Source organism: Staurois parvus, unplaced genomic scaffold (assembly GCF_062004578.1).
Source record: "Staurois parvus isolate SC_StPar_1 unplaced genomic scaffold, SC_StPar_1.0 ptg000714l, whole genome shotgun sequence".
Taxonomy (NCBI): domain Eukaryota; kingdom Metazoa; phylum Chordata; class Amphibia; order Anura; family Ranidae; genus Staurois; species Staurois parvus.
Window position 1 is genome coordinate 4,403,488 of NW_028318510.1, and position 26,482 is coordinate 4,429,969.

The following is a 26,482-nucleotide window of genomic DNA, read 5'->3' on the forward strand; positions in this document are numbered from 1 at the left end:
ATTTAAGACTTTTGTTCTTTAGTGGACAAAAGGATTTTGCTGTGAGTACAAAAATCCTATTTTTTTTTTCATTCAGAATCAATCATTCTAACAATGCAATTGTGAAACCCCCTGAGTTGACGCCGCAAGCTGCTGCAAAGGAGTTAGAAGAGGTGATGAAGAGGGTACGAGAAGCACAGTCATTGATTTCTGAGGCCATTGAGCCAGGTATGTTTCTTTACTTCCACACCTAGGTGAATATTTTCCAATGTTGAATAATGAATTATGCTATACACTGTATTAGTTAAAGATGCTACTTTTTATTTTAGAATCCTAATTCATTGTAAGTGTGTGCTGTCAAACTTGGTCCTTGGCTTTGATCCACCCACAGTTGGTATAACACCTTTGTGTAGCACTGAAAAGCAGCAAACAACAATTCTTAAAAATAATAACACCAAGCTGATTTTTCTTCTTTGCATTTTTAGCTTGCCAAAAAAAAAATTGAAAATGCTAACAACTTTTTAGAGTGCATTCACACCTGCGATTTAGGTGCAAAAACCGTAGCAAGGGGTTCCCGCAATTAGCTGACAGAGACAGCACCATTGAAAGCAATAGGTGGCTGCTGGCTTCCTCAGCTAATCACGACAACTTGCATGTAATCACTCATGCAGCGATCACATGCAAGTTGTTGCGATTACATGTAATCACTCATGCAGTGATCACATGCGAGTGATCAGCCCTCGAAGCAGACTAGGCCTGCATGTGATCGCTGCATGAGAGATTACATGCGAGTGGCTGTGTTTATCTGTGGGAGCAGACAATTCCTTATTGCTTTCATTGGTGCTACCTTTTGCAGATAATCATGGTAATCTCCACTAAGGTTCTCGCATCTAATCGGAGTGCAGGTGTGAATACACCCTGATTTTCATTTGGCAATGATGGCATAACCTTAAGTGGGGAAAAAATGCTATGTGACAAGGAAACACTTGCGGTTTCAAAGGCTAAGTTCATCTTTTTTTTTTTTACATTTTTATCTTTTACAGTTTGCACTTTAGCATGTACCTGTATATCAACAATGTACCTGTATTGTAGGAAAGGAAAAACTTTTCATATTCTCTGGACAAGGCTTCATTGCATCCTCAGTTTTTTACTTGTACAAAACAATGTTTTTAGGCATCTCATTGGCAGGGTACCTGATGTTATTCAGACGCTTTCTATTCCTGCCCACCACTCCCGTATATTGTTCCCTTCCTGCCACTCAATACATTGTTCCCACCCTCTGTTCAGTACATTGTTCACTGCCACTGTCATCCTCAGCAAATCCACACACTGTTCCAGCACACTGCTCCCTCCCCCCGCTTTCCTTCTTGGCAAACCCACTCACAGCTCTAGTACATTGCTCCTTCTCCCTCTTCCCTGCATTGGGCGCAGTACAGTGTCAAGTTAGCTGGTCCCTGCTTCTACTGTGGTCTTACTGATCTGGATGGATCAGAGTGATAGTAAAGCGGTGTGTTTACACCCTCTCCCTCTCATTGAGCAGGCTGGATTACAAGGAATATGACAGTAGTGTTTCGGCCCACTTCCTCCCATGTACTTACACTAATGGGAGAGGTACAAAGGTGGGTGGAATTAGGAGACGTTGCTGTAATCAGGGAGGTTTGTCCAGAGAGCTAAAACATGCTCTATTCTCTGCTGCAGTAGGGCAGTGATGGGATATGTAGTTCCCCTGTAGGCACTGGTATTTTAATGGAATGCCACATGATGCTACAGGAAGCCAGGGGTTTAGAATGCATCTTTTAAAATTCTTAAAATATAGCATGCAGATTTTAGGCAGCCGTGGACTAGGTAAGTGAGAGATAAGTACATAGGAATGTGTTGGGATGAAAACAGTAGGAAAGGCGGTTTATTATGAAATCTGAAATTCTGCTTGAAAGGGTGAACTTGAACTTTAAGGAACCTGTCTTTCAGGTACTGACAGAATTTTAAAAATAACTGAGAACCAATATAAAACTCATCTCCCATAAGTGGTTTTACCCAAGAAAAAGTGTCTCCCATGATGCAATATAGACTACCCTATCCTGCATGAACTGTGCTAATGACGGGAACGGGTGGGAGACGAGCAACATGCAGAGTGTCATGTGCTGGACATGTATTTGCAGCCCTCTTGTTGAAGTAAAAATGCAGAAGTATTATATTTAGTGATTTCAGCACCTCCACATTTTATAACCATATTCTGCTTTTCATTTAACCTCTTAACAGTTGTGCAGCGCAAATATACGGCAGCAAGAAAGGCAGACTTTACCTCCTAGCCACTGCACATGTGTCTACGGCATCAGGGGTTGTGTGCTCCCAGAACGCTGACCAAGCAGTCACCGACAGCTTATGGTCATGGCTTCTGATCAGTAACCACCGGGACAGGCTCCCACTCGTGTGACTGCTGCGACAGCCAGTGTTCACTTGATACAGAAGGCGCAGCATTAAAGGCTTAAAATGAAATGAATCTTTAATTAGATTTACTTTTAAATGTATATGTTCTATCTTCTTAGGATGAAATGTTATATATGTGCATCACTGTTTTTTTCTTAGGATGAAATGTTATGAATGTGCTTTGCTGTTTTTTCTTTTTTTGCATTCTATATATGTATTTATTCTGAACAATAGATCCTGGCAAACCAGTTGAAAAGACATCACAGAAACACTCCAGATCACGCTCACGGTCTCGCTCTAGGTCCCGATCTAGGTGGAAGCGTTCAAACTCAAAGCACAGGTAGATTAAAGTGGAGACACAAATGTTTCAGATTAGTTTTATTGTAACGTGCATATTTGTCATGAGTTGACAGAGTTAACCGATGTGTTACATTTTTAATTAAAGCTAAACTCCAGGCAGAATAAAAGACGAAAATTAAAGTGTTTTTAAACCCACGACAATAAAATCAGTCTGTACATGCAGTAAGGCATGCTTGTTATGCTCACTTTGGAACCTAAGGGGTTAATCCTCTGTGCAAAAAGGCTGTTGATCCTGACTACTTGTTTGTTTTTTTTGTGAGAGTGCATGTGATCAGCACAGGGCCAATCGGCACTGTCCAAACAGAGGTGGGGGGTTCTGTATCCTCCTAGAGCAAAATGAAAATAAATCCTACGAGCTTTTGCTCTACTGGACACTGATGGAAGTCACAAGACTGCTCTAACTGCTAAGAAAAGGTATTTAGTTAGCAGTTTACTAAAATAATTACACTTCCATGTTCTGTGTACTGTGGGAGACCAGATATAGTGAATGTGGGGTCCTGGGTTTAGTAACACTTTAATGCAGCTGTGTAATAATTAATATATTATTTGTATTTTTAAAATGCAAGCCGTTTAAGTATCTTAATTTGACTTAGTGTAAGCCTTTTTTCAGTCCCTTGTACAGAAGAGAGAAGCAACACCAGGAGCCATTCCAATGTGCTGCAGGGTAGGAAGTATCTTGAGGAGGAAAAGGCAGAAAAATCGGTTTTACCGGTCTTCTCCTTCTCCTGTCATTGTCAGAGAGTGGGGGTTTGAGATGAGACCTGTAGGTAAAACCAGAACTTCAATAGAAAAGGATCGGGTCCTGTCCCTGCTAGAGAGGGCTGTGGAACATTGTAAATCTCAGGGCTGGATGGACAAATGCAAATATTGTGTATTTCTTTTACCACTTGTTCTCCAGAGGATTTACCCCCCTTCCTGACCAGACCATTTTTTGCAATACGGCACTGTGTCACTTTAACTGACAATTGAGCAGTAATTTTTTTTCCCCACAAATAGAGCTTTATTTCAGTAGTATTTGATCACCTGTGTGTGTTTTTTTTTTTTTCGTTTTTGCACTATAAACAAAGAAAGACCGACAATTCTGGAAAAAAAAAACAAAACAATATTTTTGACTCTATTTCTAGACTGCTATTAAACATGTCCAATAAAAAAAAATTAACTCAAATTTTGTCATACATTTAGACAAACATGTATTCTGCTACACGTCTTTGCTAAAAAAAAATAAAAAAAAAAAATAATCCCAATATGTGTAAATTAGTTGGTTTACGTGAAAGCTATAGTGTCTACAAATGGCGGTACATATACTGCAACTTTTTTTTTTAACTAGCAATAGCGGCAATCAGCGAATTATTGCGGGACTGCAGCAGGCATTCTGACACTGGGGGGGAATGGACTACCTGCCACTGACATCCCCAGTCACACTAATACAGTGATCAGTGCTAATAAAAAGCACTGACACTACTAATGCACTGGGCAGGAAGGGGTTAACATCTGGGGCGTTCAAAGGGTTAGCTGTGTGTTTTACTAAGTGTGCTGTGTGTGTGTTTTACTAGGGAAACATGCTGCTTTGTATTGCTCTGATGTGCAGAGCAATACAAAGCAGCCTGTTCGTGCTGACAGTGGAGAGATCTGTATTATTTACATACAGACCTCTCTCTTGTCAGCTCCGCCGACGATCACCGACTCCCAGACAAGAATTGTCGGCTGGAATCCGGTGATTGATTTGCCAAGGAGCTAATAGCGGCGTGGGTAGGGAGCCCTATCCGGAAATAAAAAATCACATATAGATACGTGCTTTTGTGCATCCCTGCCACCCTGTAGCATACTTCTGCTATAGGGCAGTCGGGATGTGGTTAAATACCGTTTACAGTTTGCCTGTAGTTCAGCTTTAAAGTGGTTGTAAAGGCTAAAGGTTTTTTTTTGCCTTGATGCATTCTGTGCATTGAGGTAAAAATACCCCCAAAAAACCTCTTATATCTCCCCTCCCCCCTGCTGTGTGTGTGTGTGTCTGTCTGTCTCTCTCTCTCTCTGGCTCAGAGGGAGTTATTGGCCCCTGCTGCTGTCAATCACAGCCTATGGGGAGAGCGGGGGCCAGGGCAAGCCTCGCTGTCTGTCTCTACATCCACAGGCAGGGCAGCGCGGGATTGAGCCTGCAGGTGTACCACAAAAGGAAAATGCTTCCTATGGTGGCATACTGAGGAGCCAGGAGCTGCTGGGGGACCTGAGAAGAGGAGGATCTTTACAAAAATAAATAAAAAATAGCCTTTACAGTCACTTTAACCACTTCAACTCCAAAAGATTTTCGTGACCGGGCCATTTTTTGCTATTCGGCACTGTTACTTTAACTGGCAATTGCACAGTCATGCAACGCTGTATACAAATGAAATTGCTATCATCTTTTTTTCCCACACAAATAGAGCTTTCTTTTGGTGGTATTTGATCACCACTGGGGTTATATTTTATTATATAAATGAAAAAAGACTGAACATTTTGAACAATAAGATATTTTCTGTTATTAAACATATCCAATAAAATATTCAAAAAGTCTAATTTCTTCATAAATTTTGGCCAAAATGTATTCTGCTACATTTCTTTGGTGAAAACAAAAATCCAAATTGGTGTATATTATTTATTCTGTAGAAAAGTATATAGGTATATACAGTGGGTAGGGATAAGAATCAGCCCCCTTATTTAAAATAATCACATTTTGTTGCTTTGCAGCCTGAAATGAAGACGCACAGTTTGTTTTATCCATCCATGTGTCAGTAATTTTGTTGAATCACCTTTTTCCTTTAATTCCAGCCTTTAGTCTGTTGGGATATGTCTCTACTAACTTTGTACATCTAGACTTTGCAATATTTGCCCACACTTTTTTACAGAACTGCTCAAGTTAAATTTGATGGTGACAGTTTCTGGACTGCAGTCTTCAAGTCATTCCACAGATTTTCAATGGGGTTTAAAGGCGAAGTTCACTTTTTTTCTATAAAGTCCATCTCCCCTATGCACCAATATACCATTAATGTACCTCAGTTGCAAAAATATTCCAGCTCTTTTTGATCTGTAGAACAAGGCCCTACCCTTAGTAAAGTTCTTAGAAAGCTTTTTCAATTCCTGGAATATAGACAAAGGAGCCAGTAGGACTCTGGAAACAGATTACCAGGTGATCTCATTAGCAAGCACATCCTGCACTGAGGTCATTAGTACACTCCCTTCACCCATCAACCTTTTTTTTTTTCTACACAGCATCCCCAGGATCTCTCCCCAGGAGCATTTACCTAACTACCCCAGTGTCCCTTCATACGGGCTCAGGCCACATGCAGCCTACTTGATTGGATACCGAGCAACTGAATTTGGGAAATCTAAAGGTGATTGTACAATCAGATTGTATAATGTATGGCAACCTTTTTACACCTAAAATTAACTAGTTGTGCTTTCAGTTTTAATCAATTGTTAACGGCACACCAAAGACAGAAACAAGCACACATTTTGCCACCAGAAAACCGGGCGACAAATACAGCAAAACTCACAGTAAAAAAAATGTGCAACATGCATCATGCCAAAATGACCCATGGGCTACTTTGTCATATGTAGCACAGCCCATTGAAAGTACCGGGCTGCCCTATGTTGTGTCACTGGAAAAATGAGCCAAAAGATGTGCACCCCCATTCCTGTTGGTGTGAATGGGGCCTGAATGTGAAATTGCGTTTACACAGAACAATGATGGCTCCATGCACATCTGTGTTTCCGAATGCATGGCAGACTACACAGAAAATGCGTGCTTTGCCATGTGTTTCAGAAACACACTGCAAATGTGCATTGTGTTTGTATTGTCATTGCATGTTAAAGGCACACCAAAAACTGCAGTAATGCACCGTGCTCTGCTCCCAAAAACGCTCCAAAAAAACACATTCAGGAATGTGAGTCTTCACGACCTGACACCTGAGTGTTTGCGTCCACTCCCTCCTATGTATTTGTATAAAGATGGCCATACACTATGCAATCTCTGTACAATTTCCTTTAGATTTACCAGAACTGTGGAATGGGAGGACACACCTGAACAATCTATTCAACTGGTATAAATTTGGACAGATCTTTGTACTACATTGCTGCTGGCAGGAAGGTAGTATTTGTAATGCGGGAAGTGTGGTCCAGAGAACACACCCTATCACACCCTCTTCTGTATTGTAACAAGGAAGTGAAGACTTCTGGGAGATGGCCTACAGGAAGTAAATGCTGAACTATCATTCTAGGAAATTATGCAATCTGAAAACCTATTCAAACATTTAAATAAACTGACAAAAAAGGTAAACCACCTGTGGATGAGGTAAGTGAGAGAAAAGAACATTGGCATGGCTGGGCTAGAAATGGCATTGGCGAACACTTCTATGTATTATTAAAAGTGAAATTGTGCCCGAAAAGGTGAACTTATCTTTAAGTCTAGGCTCTGGCTAGATCTCCAGTATGGGTCCAAAGCTTTAATAGGCGATCACATAGTTACAGCAAGAGCAACATTTCAAAGTCTCGCAGGACCCCTTCATCAGGCATGTGACAAGACAAAGCAACTATTTAAAGAACTATCCACCAATCAGTGCAAAGGAAAATGAGCCCCGTCCTGCCCCTTAACATCATATTCTCACCATCTATGTATAAAGATCAGTGTAAACAACTTTAATGTTCAGTGCCTTAATAAATATGCTATAAAACAGTAATCAGATATGCAGAAAGTATAATGTGTGTGTGGGGAGGGGGGGCATTATGTAGTGGTCACACTGCATCGAAATATTCCCCAAACGCTTAGAAATTGTCAGTGGAGAACAGCACCGTATCATATAAACATAGAGCACAGGCAGAAGGTAAAAATTGCTGCTAGGAGACAAGAAGGTATGTCTACTGCTGCCAATGAGCTGTCCCGTGATGCGGTCCGTTGGTTATGCTGAGCCGGCTTCCAGTGTCATTGCAACCCATGATGCTGGCGTATGCTTACTGCAGACTGTTGATTATCAGCGCATGCACTCCGCTGTACAGACTAAGCCAGCCGCTGGTGTCATGGTAACTCATGGATGTTGGCGCTGGGTGGGCATGTCCCGGAACCCGGAATGAAAGAAGGCAAGCCTTCGGTGTCATGGACACCCATGGTGCCAGATAGGCCGGTGTGCAAACTAGGCCAACAGTATAGTGTGAAGGGGCCATTGAGCTGCCGAGAAATGAGAAAAGAAAAGATTAGAGCTGAAGTCGGTTCATGAATGGGGATAAAAAAAGAAAAACAAATGTAGGGGAAAATAGACAAAAGAAGAAGATTGGTACGTGGGACTGGAAAAAAAAAATAGGAAACAAGCTGCAGAGTAGAAGTATAAGCTGCAGAATAAACTTGAATAAAGAAAACAATATATAGAAAAAATAAGAAAGAAGGAAAAAATTTAAAATTGGGAAAAATAAAACGAAAAATTGCAAAAAGAAAAAAAAATATGAAGAGGAAAAAAAGGCTATGTATGAAGCACAGCTCACATGCTCCTGGAGGGGGTTGGAACGAAAGGACTAAGTACCAAAGACTATATACAAAAACTATGTGCAAATTCAATCATGAGAAACCGTTACAACAAAATTTAATCTATGATCCAAAAAGCACAAATATGATGTGTTTGTTATTGCAACCCCTTGGCTGTGTCGTGCCAAGGGTGTGTATTCAATACGCTTCACAGCTGAGGTGGTGGTTATCTCGGTCTCCTCCTCTTGCTGGTTGACTAACATGTTCAATAGTCCTGCCCCTTAATTCATGTACCTGATGCCTTACCGAGGTAAAGTGAACTGCTACAGGTTTACTCACATCAACAGATTCCCTTTTGACATTCTTATCCAGGGCTGTTCTAATATCAGTTCTGTGTTTCTGAAACCTTCGCTTAAAGAGGCCTATTGTCTTGTCAGTATTGCAATTCAAGTAACCCTGTATTTGGTAGTGTTTACCATTATGGAGGTGTGTGAAATGTTCCCCACAAATCCCTGAAATGCATGTGTTACAATTGGGGCACAGCTCTGTTTTTGTGGAATCTTAACCACTGCCTTGGCATACTTGGTCCTGGGGTCTGCTTGAACTAGCAGGTCGCTTAGAGCCCTACCATACCCACCCAGGCCCTGACATCATGAGTTACCATGATGTCAGGGCTTAGCCTGTACTGTGGAGCACATGTGCTAATAATCAACAGACCGCGGTGCGCAGGACACCGGCGGCTGGCCCAGCATAACCAATGGATCATAGTACATGTGTGCAAAACGGGACAGCTCCCTGGCAGAAGGAACAAACTGCTTTTTGTTTATATGATATGGTACTGTTGACGTATGTTGTATGACGTTAAGGAGTGGGGCCTAGCTCTTTTTCCTTTGCACGGATTGTTCTTTAAATAGTTTTTGTCTCATCACATGTCTGATGAAGGGGTCCTGCGAGACTCCGAAACGTTGCTTTTTCTGTAACTGTGATCACTTATTAAAGCTTTGGACCCATACTGGAGATCCTCGGTGTGCTAGTGACATTCTTCTCCTTTTGATTCTGCTCGGTTCCAACCGAGTCGCTAGAGCAGCTGCCTATACTAAAAAGCCATTTCTTAACGCAGGAACGTGTGCATTGGGATCATGCATTCTCTTTCTTGAGTGGCTTTTTTTCTTGCAACCCGCCCATACAAGCCACCTTTGACGAGAATTTGTGATATTGTTGGCACATGAACACAGTGACCACTCTTTGTCATCAGTTCCTTCAACTGCTTCGGAGTGGCTGTAGGCCTCTTGGTAGCTTATGTGACCAGTTTCCTCCTGGCTTTTTCATCCAGTTTGGAGCGACGTCCTGATACAGGGAGGGTCTGTGTTGTACCAAATACTTTCCACTTCTTAATAATAGACTTAACTGTACTTCTAGGCATTGAGAAAGCCTTTGTGCCTGTCCACAACTTTGTCCCAGAGATCTTTTGACAGTGCCTTGCCACCCATAGTTGTTTGCTTCAGTTGCACTACCAGGCACTGAAATGCTCCAGAAAAATTGCTTTTCATGCTGAGCTAACCATAATGATCACAGTTGAAAATCAAATGGTTGTGTGTGCTACTGAGAAGGTGATTAGCTACATAGGGGAGGGTGATCCTTTTTCCAACTCAGTGATTGTTTTTTTTTTTTTTTCCTGACTTTTTATAGGTTTCACTTGGATGTTATAGGTTGCACTGAGTAATACAGCTGGATAAATCAAAAACTGTGTCTTCATTTCAGGCTGCAAAGGGGGGAGGGGTGCTCCTTTTCTTTACCCACTGTATATTTGAAAATTGATCAATCCTGATATACTGACGGCCGGTCTCATTTCTTGAGGCCCTTAAATGTCAGGACAGTACAAATATCCCCCAAATTACCCCTTTTTTGGAAAGTAAACATTCTGAGTTAGGAGTAAGAGGCATAGAAAGAGAGAGATTAAATTTTAAAAAAATTTCACATTTTTAACTTTTGTTTTACATACTGTCACCAACGCAGTACAGCGTCATGATATTATTGGTGTTGTGGTGATCAGGGACACTGATTAGTGACAGCAAAAAAAAAAGGTACTTTTTTTACTCAATATTTTAACCACTTTAGGATCACTGCCCACAATGTACTGTGGACAGGTGGCAGCTACAGGACCAGGGACGTACTGTATATTGCTGGTGTTTTACCAACACGGGGCAGGCAACCATCCCACCCCCCCTTGAATGAGAATCCCAGTAATCGAGACCCAGTGATCATGTGATCGCTGTGCAACATAGCTTGCTATGACAACAAAGGTTTTATGAATCAGTCTGCAAGAAATAGCAGTTGGATCACTTTTACTAGCAGCAGGGTGGGACTCCAAACCCAAACTAGGGTGCCTGGGCACCCTAATTGAGAAAGACTGGTCTAAGGCTGGCCATACATTATACAATTATCTGCAGATTTTCTGCCCAATTTCCTTTAGATTTACCTTCAACTATGTAGTGCAAGGGCCTGCCTAATTGGATACAACTGAAAGTGTTGTTTAGTTTTGTCCTCCTATTATATGGTTTTTGGTAAATCTAAACCAAAAATCTGCAGATAATTGTATAATGTATGGCCAGCCTAAGAGTCCGGAAGCTACAAGCATTTCATAATTTCCTTTTCGCCAGATATAAACAGTGCCATTTTAAAATTGGGAAAGGGTCTGATCACAACGATCTTGTTGTGCTCAGATGCGTTAAGGGCAGAGGAGAGTATCTAGAGTCTAATAGACCCCAGATTTCTCAGAAAAGAGTACCTGTCACTGCCTATTGCTATTACAGGGCATATTTATATTCCCTGTAAAAAAGTGATTAAAAAAAATGAAAGGGACTGTGTAAAAATAATAAAGCAAAATAAGCAAAATAATTAAAAAAAAAAAAAAAAATACCTCCATCCCTATCTTTTTGAAGATCAGAAAGGAAAAACACTACCAGAACAAAACATAATTCTTAAGCTGCAATAAAAAAACTACAAAAAACCTGATTATGCTAGCGGTGAGGACGTCACCAGTCCACATCTACATCCATAAAAGTCATTCAAAATAGGTTGTGATGATCAGACACTAACAAAAGGATGCATATAGCAATGGTTCATTTTTTCATTTTTTTTTTTAATTATATAAAACACTGAAGTATAAATAAAATAATGAATAAATGCTCTGATTCAAAATAAGATATTTAAATCAATATAACCAATTAAATAAAAATATATTAAAATTCATCCCCCTAGGGGACCAGGTTTGAAGTTCATGAATCCAAAAAGACTCTTTTACTCAGCTCTCTTACTTTATCACCCCCCCCCCCCCCCATTCTTTTTATGCACTTCAGTACCCCAGAAGGTCAAACCTGAGCAATCCATATTTTGCAGATCACCTTTGTTGCCATAGGTTTTTGGTAAACGAACAAAGAAAAATGTATTTTATGTTTTTTTTGTTTTTTCTTTTCTTTTTCAGAAACCCTGTGACAAAAATATCTGCAAAATACTCACCATGCCTCTTATCAAATACCTTGGGGTGTCTACTTTCTAAAAATTGTCAGTTGAGGGGGAGGGGGGTTATTTGCACTATTTTGGCATTTTAGTGCCTCTGAAACTGTGATAGGTAGTGAGGAATTGAAAAAGGGAAATATGTCATTTGAAAGCCTGGAGGTGGTCATCGGATTTTGGGGGCCTGTATGTAGCCAGGCTGCCAAAAAGTCTCTCACATACTTAGCAGAAATAGCAGAATGTGTTTTGGGGTATAATTCCACATATACCCATGTGGAGCAATATATGTGTGAGCAATATATCATTTAGTGACAAAAAAAACATTGTTTTTGTCATTTTCCCAAAATTTGTGGCAAAAAAATAAAATATTCCATAGACTCAACATGCCTCTCAGTAAATTCCTTGAGGCGTCATTTGGGATTTTTTTGTACTACCCTGGCATTTTAGCAACTCAAGAAATGTGATGGCCAGTCAAAGTAAAAGCTGTGTAAATTCCAATATTTATACCATAGTTTGTAGATGCTATAACTTTCACATAAACCTTGTATTGGGTTTTTTTTTTTTTACCAAAAATGTGTAGCAGAATACATTTTGGCCTAAATTTATAACTAACTTTGAGTATAACTGAAAGTAAACAAATATTATTTCCCCCCCCAATTTTCGGTCTTTTTTCATTTATATCACAAAAAATAAAAAACCCAATGGTGATCAAATACAACCAAAGGAAAGATTTATTTGTGTGGAAAAAAAAAACATAAATTTAGTTTGGGTACAGCATTGCATGACCGCACAGTATAGCGCAGTGCCAAATGGCAAAAAATGGCCTGTTTATTAAGGAGGGTGAATCTTCTGGAGGTCAAGTGGTTAAATGTTTCACTTTTTGCATATTTAATTTTTTTAAATGCTGTCAGCAGAGTAGTTCAATGTTGCCATGGTAACTTTGTGCTACTATGGTGGGGGTGATCAGGTTTTTGTTTTTTTTTTTGCTGGTACATTGAAGATCATTGCACCAGCAATGCTTTGTACTGTTATGAATGGGTTAAGTTCATGACAGTTCAGACTACTAGTGATCTGTGTATAGCTACAGCTAATCTTATGGTACAGGGTGCTGTGATCGGCCCAGGTACCATGTGATAGCTGTGGGCCAATCCATTCACTCGTACCAGAAGTAAAGCTGTTATTTATTACAGGTATTTGTATAGCGCCGTCAACTCGAGTGTACAATCTAAGGTCCCTAACTTACATTCATACATACACATACTAGGGCCAATTTAGACAGGATCCAATTAACCTTCCAGTATGTATTTTTGTGGGAGGAAACCGGAGTACCCGGAGGAAACTCAAGCAAGCACAGGGAGAACATGCAAACGCCAGGCAGGTGGTGCTCTGGTTGGGATTCGAACCAACGACCCTAGTACTGCCAAGCTGAAGTGCTAACCAATGAATGAAATTCATAACAGCTTTGTTGACATTGTGATCCCATAGCGATCACATGATTACCAAGTCCTGAGTGGACACAGCGGTCCCCGGGGGGAGGCACCCTGCATGCTCCCTAGTGCCAGTACAGGTGAAGTGACATACGGGTACGTCGCTTTGCCTGTACATGCCTGCTGCCTTCAGTAAAAGCTCTATGGGCAATTGGTTAAGGCAGTGTTTCTCAACTCCAGTCCTTATGGACCCCCAACAGGTCATGTTTTCAGGATTTCCCTCGGATGAAACAGCTGTGGTAATTACTAAGGCAGTGAAACTGATCAAATCACCTGTGCAAAATAATGGAAATCCTGAAAACATGACCTGTTGGGGGTCCATGAGGACTGGAGTTGAGAAACACTGGGTTAAGGATAGCTTGGAAAACATGTGAAATAGAACACGGAGAACCAATTTCTGGCTGAAAATGTAAATTGGAAATAATTCATATGCAGCATTTCATATTAGCCTGATATATAGTTTTTTTAGTCCTATACATACAGTATATAAAAAAAACACCATACCTTCCTTTTAAAAATAACTTATCTCTATTGAAGTAAAGGCAGAGTTCACTATGGAGGGCTTGTTCAATTCCTTACTGTGCTCTAGCTATTGCCAGACATACAGTGCTCAGCATAAATAAGTACACCCCAACAGATTTGTCAGAAAACTTTTACTTTCCTTTCAGAATCAACATTTTCTTTGGGACACTATACTACAAAATACTCCCACAAATTCAGGCCATTGATTGCAAACAAGATTTGTTAATTTGCACACACGATAAAGGATTTTCCCTAACAAATTAATTCAAGACTGGGAGGGTATATTGGCATCAATGAACACCACCCAGAAATGGGAGTAATTCAAAAATGGGAGTTCTGCAAAATATATTCCCATGGGCAACAAGTTTAAAGGGTTAAAAATCAAACCTATGTGGCTTACGGCCAAAGTTAAAAAAAAAAAAAAAGCTGTAGATAATGAAAAAAGAGCTTTTATTAAATATAAAAATGAAGGAACACTATCATCGTTGAAACATTACAAAGAATATAACAGAATATGCTAAAAGGAAATAAAGGCCGCAAAAATTGAAAACAAACGACATATTGCAAAAAATAGCTGGACCAACCCCAAAAATTCTTCAAATATATTAATAGTAAAAAGGTCCGGTCCGAGCATGTAGGCCCTTTACAAAATAATCTAGAGTGGGTGACTGGGGACAAAGAGAAGGCAAATTTATTTAATACCTTCTTCAGCTCTGTGTATACAAAGGAGCATGAGGGAGCTCTTTTCCATAATGGGCATGGTATTGACACAGCTCCAGATGATCCACATTGGCTCACAATTGATCTGATCTCCAAAAATATTTAGACAGAATAAAGGTGAATAAAGCACCTGGACTGGATGGCATACACCCACGGGTCCTTAAAGAATTGAACTCTGTCATTTCAAAGCCATTGTTTCTAATTTTTAGGGACTCTTTAATGACTGGCATAGTACCACTAGATTGGCGTAAGGCCAATGTGGTGCCAATATTTTTAAAAAGGGGTCAAAATCTTTACCAAGTAATTTATAGACCTGTTAGTTTAACTTCTATAGTTGGGAAGATATTGGAGAGTTTAATAAAAGACCACATAGATGAGTTCTTGCTGGAACAAAATATTTTACGCAACAGACAGCATGGATTCGTGAAAGACATGAATTCTGATTTCTTTTTATGAGGAGGTGAGCAAAACCTTGGACAGAGGGGTGGCGGTGGAGGCGGTATACTTGGACAGAGGGGTGGCGGTGGACATGGTATACTTGGATTTTGCAAAAGCGTTTGACACAGTTCCCCACACACGGCTAATGTGTAAGGTAAAATCTACGGGCTTGGAAAAATCCTATGTAAATAGATAGAAAACTGGCTAAAAGATCGTATTCAGAGAGTAGTGGTTAATGATTCATACTCTGAATGGTCTAGGGTTGTCAGTGGTGTACCCCAAGTTTCAGTGTTGGGACCCTTACTTTTTAATATATTTATAAACAATATAGGGTCTGAGATTATAAATCCCATTTCAGTCTTTGCAGATGACACCAAGCTGTGCAGTGGAATAACGTCCTCACAGAATGTCTTCAACTTACAAGCCAACCTCAATGCACTGTTTAATTGGGCAACTATGTGGCAAATGAGGTTTAATGTTGATAAATGTAAGGTTATGCACTTGGGGGCTAAGAATATGCATGCATCATACATACTGGGGGGGTACAACTGGGGGAATCAATGGTGGAGAAGGATCTGGGGGTTCTGGTAGATCACAAGCTTAATAATGGCATGCAATGCCAGGCTGAGGTTTCTAAAGCAAGCAAAATCCTCTCTTGTATTAAGAGGTATAGACTCCAGAGAGAGAGATATCATATTACCCCGGTACAAATCATTAGTTATACCTCATCTGGAATATGCAGTTCAGTTTTGGGCACCAATTCACAAACAGAACATTGGGGAACTGGAGAAAGTACAGAGAAGGGCAACCAAATTGATAAGAGGCATGGAGGAGATCAGCTATGAGGAAAGATTAGAAGAAGTGAATTTATTCTTTCTTGAGAAGAGGAGATTAAGGGGGGATATGATCAACATGTATAAATACATCAGTGGTTCATATAGTGAACTTGGTGTACAGTTATTCACCCTGAGGTCATCACAGAGGACAAGGGGGCATTCTTTATGTCTGGAGGAAAAGAAATGTAATCTCCAAACACAGAAAGGTTTCTTCACAGTGAGAGCTGTGAAAATGTGGAATAGACTCCCTCGAGTTGGTTCTGGCCAGCTTAGTGGATTGCTTTAAAAAAGGCCTGGATTCTTTCCTAGATACACGGAATAGAACTGGATACTAACATTTATAGGTGTAAAGTTTATCCAGGGAATATCCGATTGCCTCTCGAGGGTATCAGGAAAGAATTTTTTTTCCCTGCAGGAGCAAATTGGATTATGCTTTGCTGGGGTTTTTTTGCCTTCCTCTGGATCAACTGTGGGTATAGGATTATAACTTTTTTTTTTTTTTTTTTTTAATGGTTGAACTGGATGGACTTTTGTCTTTTTTCATCCAGATTAACTATGTACGACCATGTTGCAAAAATGAATACACCCCAGTGAAAGTCTTAGGAGCAAAGCTAAACTTTAGATGACAAAATCCCAGTTAACAAGAATTCAGTAACAGGTGAGTATAATCATTAAACAGGTGTCCAGCAGACAGTTGATAATAAAAGGTCGTTCCTTAACAAAGACAACCCCTTTCCATTTCATGCTGTCAGCAATTATTATTATACAGTATTTATAAAGCGCTAATAGTTCGCTCAGCGCTGTACATTACAAAGGGGGACAGAACATGTGACAGAACAATACCAATACAATGCAAAACATGAGGGGATCGAGGGCCCTGCTCTTTCGAGCTTACAATCTAGAAGCAATGCCACAACATGGAAGAGAAATATCACCAGAGAAAGAGAAAATGTATATTTTTTTACGTAAAAGGTGAAGGCTGCAAGAAAATCAGCCAAGCTTTGCTTATCAGTCAGAATACTGTGGCAAAAGTGATACAAAATTAACAAAGATGGAACTGCGACCATCTCACAGAGGCGTCCAGGCCATCCACAGAAGTTAATACTTCGACAGGAGCATCTTCTGATGAGAGGGGTTGAAGAAAATCGCCATGTCAGTTCACTGTAGTTAGCTAAAGAAGTAGAAAGCCAAACTGGGGGGGGGGGGGGATTGTGTCCCATAACGCAATACAGCGTACACTGCAGAGGAATGATATGAATGGGTGTCGTCCACGAAGGAAGCCTTTCCTATAGTCTATGTACAAAAAAGCCCGCCTAGAATTTGCCAGTGCCCATGCTGAAAAAGAAGACTGGGATTCTGTGTTCTGGAGTGATGAGACCAAGATGAATGTTTTTGGAACTGATGGCTTCAAAACTGTATGATGTTGCAAAAGTGAGGAGTATCAAGAAAAATCCATGCTGACTACAGTGAAACATGGGGGTGGCAGTGTTCTACTGTGGGACTGCATGAGTGCTGCTGGTGTCAGGGGGGGCTGCATTTCATTGATGGTATCAATAATTCCCAGATGTACTGCTCTATATTGAAAGAGAAGATGCTACCATCACTCCGTGCCCTCTGTCGTCATAGACTTTTCCAACATGACAATGATCCAAAACCCACATCTAAGACCACTGTCAATTTTCTGAAGAACAGGGTGAAAGTGATTCAGTGGCCAAATATGTCTCCTGATCCGAACCCAATTGAACACCTATGGGGAATTCTGAAGAGACAAGTTGAGCATCATTTTCCATTCAGCATCCAGGCTTTAATAGAGGTTGTTCATGAAGAATTGAAAAAGGAGTTGCAATATGTCGCCAACTTGTAAATTCCATGCCTAGAGAACTTGGTGCTGTCCTTACAAATCATGGAGGTTATACCAAATACTGGATGCAGTAGTTTTTTTTGTGGGGTGTATTTGTTTTTGCATCAACTAATTTGAGTAAAAGTGAAGATTTTGTAACCGAAGTTATATTATTAACCTTACTTGTGTTCATTGAGATATTGATTAAAATCTTACTTTTCAAAAGGAGTGTACTCATTTATGCTGAGCACTGTAGATATCTGGTATGTGCTTTGTGTGTCAGTGTGTTGCTAGATGTAATCGATATACGGTAAGGTATTGTATAAAATCAACAACAGTAAACTTTAAATTTGGTTGTTGATTGCACAGATAGAGGGGGGAAAAAAAGCATTATTTTTGTTGTTTGGGTATTATTTATTAGTTTCTGAAATACATTGTTGCATTCTACCTGTCTGTTTCATGCTCTGATAATGAGTTGAAGTGTTCTTTACAAATTATTTTGTACAAATTATAAATTCCCTTCATTGTTGTCTTTACTGTATAGAAGTCAATCACGTAACCGTTCTCGGTCCAGACACAGAGAGCGCCGGAGATCTAAGAGTCCTCACAAGAAACGCTCTAAATCCAAAGAGCGACGCAGATCAAAAAGCAGATCACGCTCCAGGTAATTAAAATGCTGAGCTAAGCCACTCGGTGATTTTGTTTTAGTGTGTGTGTATGTATGTGTGTATACACACACTCACACACACTCAGGTAGATACACCTGTTCAATTGCTTGGTGACACAAATAGTCACATGGCAGCAATTCAATGCATTTAGGCATCTAGACGTGGTGAAGATGACTTGCGGACATTCACACTGAGCATGAAAATGGGGAAGAAAGGGGATTTAAGTGATCTTGAACGTGGCATGGTTGTTGGTGCCAGACGGGCTGTCTGAGTTTTTCAAAAACTGCTGATCTACTGGGATTTTCACGCACAACCATCTCTAGGGTTTACAGAAGAGAAAATATGCAGGGAATGGCAGTTGTGTGCACGAAAATGCCTTGTTGATGTCAAAGCTCATGGGGATGGGGAGAATGGGCAAACTATTTGCTGAGACATTCAGATGGTCTGGTCAGAATTTGGCATCAACAACATAAAAGTATGGATCCATCCTGCCTTGTATCAACGGTTCAGGCTGCTGCTGGTGGAAGAATGGTATAGGGGATGTTTATTTGGCACCAGCAAAGTGGATGGTGAGTGTGTGTATGTATATATATGTGTGTATATATATAGTTGAGATTTATGTGAACCATTTTATTACCTGAATATTTGTATTTCTGTTCTGGTGATCCAAGCACTTCTGCCAGTCAGCATAGCCAGGTTTTTTTCTTCCTTGCAGACTATAGTTAAAGAAGTTCGGTGCTGAGAGAGATGTGGGGCTGCCATTGCTAAGCTACCTAAGGGTGTGAACAATAAGCACACATTGTGAAGGCCATCCCTCTGCTCTTGTAAGCATGTTAGACTGTTAATAAGCATTGTGCAAAACAGTCCTGGCTGATTCAGTGCTGACCCCCTTCACTTAGTGTTGCTGTGCGGAATATTTAGATTGCTTCAGTGAAAGCTACTTGTCAAAATGATTAGCAGAATTATTGTATCTGCTGATCTGAATGTTTTCTCAGATAGTATTTTATGCAGCCTGGCCCTGAAATCAAGGGTCATAATTTGATTATTAGAATATCACAGGTACTTACTGGCACCACACCAGATCTTTAACAGCATTAGGTTAGTTTAGGACAGACTCTTTAAAGCGGAGCTCCAGTCAAAAACTGTAGCTGCTGACTTTTAAAAACAGACACTCGCTTGTCCCTCGATTCAACTTTGTCCTCACCCCTGCTGGGTTCACCGGTCGTCTTGTGTCCCCAGCACCAGCATCTTCATTGTGAGCACCCAGCTCTGACAACTTGCGGCTTTACAGCCGGGTGACCACTGCGCATGCATGAGTAGGGCTATGCGTTGTGAATGATCCATAGTCTTCTGGGACCTGTCACATGTCCTAGAAGACTATGGGGGGTTGGGGACAACTTCCACTTCCAATCGCCTAGGCACTCGCAGCGATCCCATTTCACACTTGTCTGTATTTGGCAGATGCTCTTCTGTTGAGATCAGTGGAAATGTATCAAAGTGCAGGTCAAAGTGCATTGCAAAATGATGTTTAAAACACACAGGGAGGTATGTGAACATTAAGCCCAGGTTCACACCAATGTGGTGCAGGAAACTCTGCAAAACTTGTGCGTTTCCCGTACCGCATTGCAATCACATCACGTTCATGTGGTCTGGTGCTAGTCTCAATAATAAATGACACCCCGAAACAGATTGCAAAACACGATGCGATTGCCAGAAATCGAATTCCCATGCAATGTGATTCAGGTGTGAATTTAAAAAAATTGTGTATGGCTCAGATTGCACCGCACAAACATTTTGCATGTAATTCGTACAGGAATGCGGTGCAATTCCTGTGCAAATTATATGCGGTGTCTCGTACCGCATAGTGTGAACCCGTTGTAAAGCACGTTTGAAGACATCAGTGTGGATTATCCGAGGTGCATATTGATGCACATTTTAATGCCTTGTCATTGATTTAACAAAGCAGACTGAGGTAAAGGGACCATGATACAGTATACAGGCTTCTAAGGCTACTTTTACACTGATCTGCCGCAAAAACGCATAGGTGTTTTTACTGCATTTTAGCTGCACTTTTTGGGCGTTTTTAAAGGACACGTGACTTAAAAACTGTAACAAAAACGCTTCTCAGAGGCATCTTTGAGGCGTTTTTCATTGATTTCAATGGGAAGAGGTGTGTTTTTTGTTTGTTTTTTTAACTCTCCAAACATGCCCCAACGATGCTGCAAGCAAGAGTTTTTACACAAGCGCAACGCCTCAGTGTGAAAACATACAGAGATATACATTCACGTACACAGGGAAGCAGTTTTCTTGAGCTTTTCAGGCGCTTTTTAACACCAAAACGCTTGAAAAACTCCTGTGTGAAAGCAGCCTCAATTGTGTTTCTTCAAATCTTGGTATGTAGTTTTGCTGCAAACTACATATTGCAGTGACTGAAGTCCCTTATAAGCAGGGGTGGACTTGACCATTCAAGCACTCGGGCACTGCCCGAGGGCCCGGGGTCAGTAGGGGGCCCCATGAGATGCCCCTGGTACCTCACATTAGCTTTTTCATAGGCTTTTTTGGTGTGGGCGAGGACACGGGCCCCATGATCCCCTATTGCCCGGGGGCCCCATGAGTTGTCAGTCTGCCCCTGCTTAGAAGATACAACCACCATAATGGAGTTAGTGGACCAGATAGAATTTCAGTCTGACCTTATACAAAGAAATGCTTATCTCTTGTGTTTGCATTGTAGTGATTGGGTATGACAGCATTGTCTGTCATAATTGGCATGCATCCCACATTTAATATAATGGTAGGCTTTGATGTAATCAGTACTTAAAAATGTGTTTTTAATTTATAACCGTAATGAATCACATCCTTTTTCCACCTGTTTGCTTATGATTGATTAAAACTAGCCAAATATGTGTCCAATTATGCAGTTTTTATTTTTATGCACTTGATGGCATTACTGCCAAGATTGTGATCCATGCTATGTGTCTGCTTTTAGGTAGACCTTTCAAGTACCCAGTACAATCCCTAAAGCACTGTACAAATTATTATATAGGATTTGGAGTGCTAGCAGTTTGCGCAACGCTTTACAAAATGGAGGGAGGACAGTACAGTTACAATCCAATACAAGAGGTATCAGAAGGCCCTGCTCATTTAAGCTTACTATCAAGTAATTGAAAAGACAACTGTTGGGGATGAGTTGGAGGATGTAAAAAGTACAATCTATTGCTTAGAGATAAGGACTGGTCAAAAATCGCTCTGTGGGTGGTTTGTCAACTGCCTCCTGCCTGACATCCTTGGTATTGAATGAAGGAGACGTGGAGAATAGCTAGCCAAAAAGCGGCTATGTATGCATTTTATGATAGACCAGTGGTGTCGGGTGTATCTGGACCACTGTGCTTGTCTGGCATTGCAGCTATTCCTGGTGGCATAGCTGCGGTAGACTGTGGTCGCATCACCCTGAACTTGGAAGCTAAGTAGACTATCTGGGAATTCCAGAGTCTGAGACAGCTGTGTTTTGAGAAGTATCTCGGGCAGAGGATGCTGGGGCAGTCTCTGAGGTGATTCGAGACACTCGACAGGTTTGCACGCTCAAAACCAAACGAGGACATGAGGTCTATCTCAGATTTCAAGGCCCTAGACATAAGTCTAGACATCGTTCTGTTTTGGATGGGATCGGTCCGATCAGTGGTGGCCTGAGCTTTTGGGTGTCCACCATAGTCCTCAATGACGCACATCTTCATGAGCCAATTTTTTCAGGCTCATCAAGGGTCTCTGTGATCTGCTTAAAGAATCACCATTTTTTGTTTTGGTGCACTTCCCTTTGGGCTGGCCACAGCACCCTAACCCCCCCCATGGAGTATTCACAAAGTTCCTAGCCATGGTGCTGGGTTTGCTGAGGACATGGGGTGTCCATCTCAGAATACCTTAATGTCCCTTTGCTCAGGGAGCAGTCAGTTTCAAGTTTAACCACTTGACTCCCGGGCACTTTAACCCCCTTCCTTCCAAGGCCAATTCAATTTTCAAAGTTGCTCTTTGCATGACAAATCCACGGTCATGCAACACTGTACCCAAACTAAATTATCATTTTTTGAGCCAAATAGAGCTTTCTTTTAATCACCACTGGGGTTTTTATTTTTTGCTAAACAAAGACAAGGAATTTTGGAAAAAAAAAGTTTTTCTTAGTTTCTGTTATAATGTTTTCTAAATGAGTGAATTTTCTCTTTCACTGATGTGTGCTGACGGGGCGGCACTGATGGGCACTATTGGCTGCACTGATGGGGCTACATTGATCATCAGGGCACTAATGCTCAATGCCCTGATGATCAGTGTAGATGTTCCCCTGAGAAATGCTGCTTACCGGCTTTCCTTTCCCCACACGCTGTCAGCGTGAGGAGAGGACTGCCGATAACTGGCATTTCCTATTTACACTGTGATCAGCTGTTATTGGACAGAGCTGGTCACATGGTAAAAGGTGGCTCTGATTGTCCCCTTACTTGGATGTGATAAGCTGTGTCCGAAAGACACGGTGATCACAGAGGGGGCTCGTGGAGGGGGCATTTTTGAGTGGACGTCCGTGGACGCCCTCCCAGATCTAGCCATCTGTTGGCTATAGTGCAGTCGGGAACTGGTGAAACAAAACATAAGAAGCAAAAGGTATCTTTCAGTATGTCTCTGCATGAGGAAAGGGTACGTTGAAGCGGTTTCCTATGTGCAGTTTCACTCCAGGTCTTTTGTAGAAGAAGATTCTATCTGTCTGGATCAAGAAGGTCCAAGTATTGGATGGCTTTGTCCCCAGGGTATTGCAGAGTCTGAATTGGTTGTTTCTCTGGAATCTGGAGAAGGCGTAGTTTTCCTTTCAGTGATCAGCCAGCAACACTGATCATAGCTCAGTGGGAGTGATTCCCCCCGTCTACATTGAATCCATGGTTTGTTTTTTTGGCCAACCTGCTAGTTGAATTTAAAAAAAAAAAAAAAGTGTGGCCTGCCTAAGAGGCAGAAGATGCAATGTCTAGAGTCGGCATTCTCTGGTCAAAGTCATGCATCACACATCATGGCATGTTACCTGTACTGAAGTGCGGCCATATGATTTGCTATTGGGCTGTTTGTATTAACTAGAAGGTGTACCTAATAAAGTAGTGGTTGAATATTTAATTGCTGCTAAACTACACTTTAGCTGATTACAATATCATATGTTAAAGTATTTTATACTAGATTTAATTTGACGTTTCAGAGAGAAGAAAAAAGACAAGGAGAGAAGTAAAGCCAAGGAAAAGGAGCGAACGAAAGAGAAAAACGATAAAAGAAAAAAAGAAAAACGGTCTCGTAGCCCTTCGAAGGGCCACTCATCTGTCAAACAGTCCCGCAGTGTTAGCAGGTATGGCATCGCACTTAATTATGACTGATGTTATTAAAATTTTGTAATTTTGTATAAAAGGCTCATGTATGACACATCTGACCTGTTTAGTGTGATAGAAATCGTATTTGCAAATCATTTCAAACATCCATTAGGTCTGTCCCCACAATTTTAGTTATTGCTCTCTGGCGTTTCAGGATGTAACTTTTTTTCTTTTTTTTTTTGTGGCAGAGAAAGACGCAAAAGGAGGAGTCGAAGTGTTTCCAAATCTCCCCGAAATTCCAAAACAGCAAAAAGGGTTTCTAGGTCTCCTACTCCCAGAAGGTAGTATTCGGATTCTACTTGTCACTAACTGGACATGTGTTTCTAACATTTTGTTGACAAATGTTTTTGCCATAGCACAGAATGCCGTTTTTAACTAGTTTTTGCATAGCTTGTGGAAAGGGTTAGGTTTTTATTGCTGTCTTGGTGGGACGACCCTAGTGCTGCCAGTCAGAGGTGCTATCCACCATACCACTGTACATCCCCATATAGTAATGCTGCATTAAAAATGGGTTTCCAACACACCTCAGTGTGGTTTGACCTTTTTTCGGGATTGCATTACCTTGGTGTGTTAGAGTGCGATTCAGAATGAATGCACCCCATTGCAGTGATGTGTTACCTCAGAGACCTTGAGGAAGGGCACGTAACTGAAAGCTTGTCCTGAAAAATTGTATGGTAGTGTGGAAAAACAAAAAAAGTATCTTGTGCTTTACTGTGTTGTTTCTGACTGACAGGAAACAGTGTGAACCAACACTTATGCTGATTAAAAGGATGGGCATTAGATTTTCATCTTTGTTTGGTCTTTCATGTGTAGTTTCTAAAACAGCTGAACGAGTCTTTCTTTTGCTGTTTTTTTGTGTTTTTTTTTTAAGATTTTAAAAAATGTTTTCCAAATACTGCAATTCTATATGGCAGTTACAAGAGGCACACTGATATCTTTATAGTGTAGTAGCATCTACAGATTGAAAAGGTTTATTTTATGAAAAATAGTAAAGATAATTTTTTTTTCCTGTAATCTTTAGGAAAAGGAACACATAGCTGTTCTACAGTGGGAATGACAAAAATGAAGGGATCCCCCAGCACATTGGGAACTATAAACTGTATGATGACGGTGAAGAAGGGGAAGCCTAAGTGGATTAAATCTTGGGCACTGTTCCTCTAAGAACTCTGATTGGTTTCACCAAGTGGGCATTATATGATGTCCTTACCACAACATTCTGCACATCTTTTACTTTAGCATCTGTTTGCCAGTGTGATGGTAAGCGTATGAACTTATGAATTGGATCACAAGACTCTTCTTCATGTTCTAACATGTTTGTGAAGATTTTTTTAAACCGAATTTGTGCTAATGACGACAGCCATCTTGTGAGTCCAGCTGGTCATTTACACTCATAGTGACTGTTTTCATTTTTTTTTTTTTTTTTAATTTCTTGTTATCACATGGTGCAGTCATTGTGAAGCAAAGAATCAAGGTTCAAAAGAGAGATCTACAAAAGTTTTATTTTATCTGCTCATTATTTTCACAAAGTATAAAACTGCAACTGACCAATTGTTCCCTCTGGGATTTTAGTACTAAAAAAACTAATGTTACATGTTGACATTGGAGACCTTGTGTGCTGTGCCAATGTCATTTTTTGGTTTTTTTTGTTTATTTGGGGGGGGGGGGGGGGGGGGTGACTGGTTTACTCCATTTATATCCACATAATATGAAAACCATATATTTTTTTTCTTGGTTGGTTGGCCTGACCCATTGATTTTTGTGTAGACCAGGCATGTCAAACCCAAATGCAGTGGGCCAAATAAATCCTTCAAAAGGCCTGCAGTATGTCTACTGAGGACCACAGTTTAATTTCTGTAATTAACATTTATGTAATGATTGCAACTTTGTCATAAAACATTTCCTGTCGTGTTCGGTTGCAAAAGTATGAAAGGAAATATAACCATTATCACCCTGAAAACAGCTTGAGCCTATTTGGGGAAGGGGGGTGAGGATACAGCAGCAAACATATTAGTTATGTGTAAAGGTGTGTATCCTATGTCTTGAAGGCTGCTCCTTCTTGTAAAAATCCTCCCTTCGTCCTGTCTTCATAACTGCCTAATATTGCCCTAGGCAGCTCTCTTTTGGTCCTGTGTGTGTTACAGCAGCTGCTAGTGTGAAGAGTTTCACTGCTCACTTTGATGAACGACAGAATCTCCAGCGCCCATTTACAGAACATGTTGCCATTGGTGAAGAATAGTAGTACAAGGTCTCGAAATGGTAGAGAGGGCAGAAGAGGGGCAGGTGAGTGTCACAACTCTTGACACTAGCAGCGCCTCCTGGTGGCCCCTATCCTGCAAGAGGACAGCTGTTCAGGGCTATGAAGATGGCATGAAGGGAGGATTTTTTTCTAGGAGGAGCTTCCTGCAGGATGTAGGATACCAACCATTACACATCACTGTGTGCTGCTGTATTCCACCCCCCTCCCATCAAACTTCAGCTTTTCCTACTGAGGGCTACATGTGGCCTAGTTTGACATGCCTGGATTTGGTTCTGTGTTGTTACATCTTGCTCCTTCAGCATTTGAAACATATACTGAGGTAGATCCTTGAATAGATGTGATTTTCTCATTCATAGGCTGTCATTTTGGTCTATTGTCAAGTGCACTAATAGTTTAAGTCAAGGTAAGCTAGATAAAAGTAACTATGTTGAAGGGCAGGCATTCGTACTCAAATGGATCCTAGACCTTAGACTGCAGAAAGAGCCTCAAGTTCCCCCCATGTTAAGGTTAAAGTGGAATTCGAGTCTGTTGCGGGTCCTTAGGTTACATTATGTGCAAGT

The 26,482-nt window shown here is 40.8% G+C and overlaps 1 protein-coding gene and 1 pseudogene across 1 annotated transcript in view; one reads left to right on the plus strand and one right to left on the minus strand.

The window, feature by feature from the left end:
- The window catches only part of SREK1 (splicing regulatory glutamic acid and lysine rich protein 1), a 114,988-nt gene extending 89,712 nt beyond the window's left edge, over positions 1-25,276 (plus strand). The window contains exons 7-12 of the mRNA XM_089653474.1: positions 77-207; positions 2,641-2,746; positions 18,155-18,274; positions 23,500-23,643; positions 23,854-23,946; positions 24,687-25,276. Of these exons, the coding sequence (XP_089509600.1) occupies positions 77-207; positions 2,641-2,746; positions 18,155-18,274; positions 23,500-23,643; positions 23,854-23,946; positions 24,687-24,702 (610 nt within the window). The 3' untranslated portion in view covers positions 24,703-25,276. The remainder of the gene's footprint in view (positions 1-76; positions 208-2,640; positions 2,747-18,154; positions 18,275-23,499; positions 23,644-23,853; positions 23,947-24,686) is intronic.
- On the minus strand, positions 5,858-17,560 carry LOC149445729 (uncharacterized; annotated as a pseudogene).
- Positions 25,277-26,482: the final 1,206 nt, after the last annotated feature.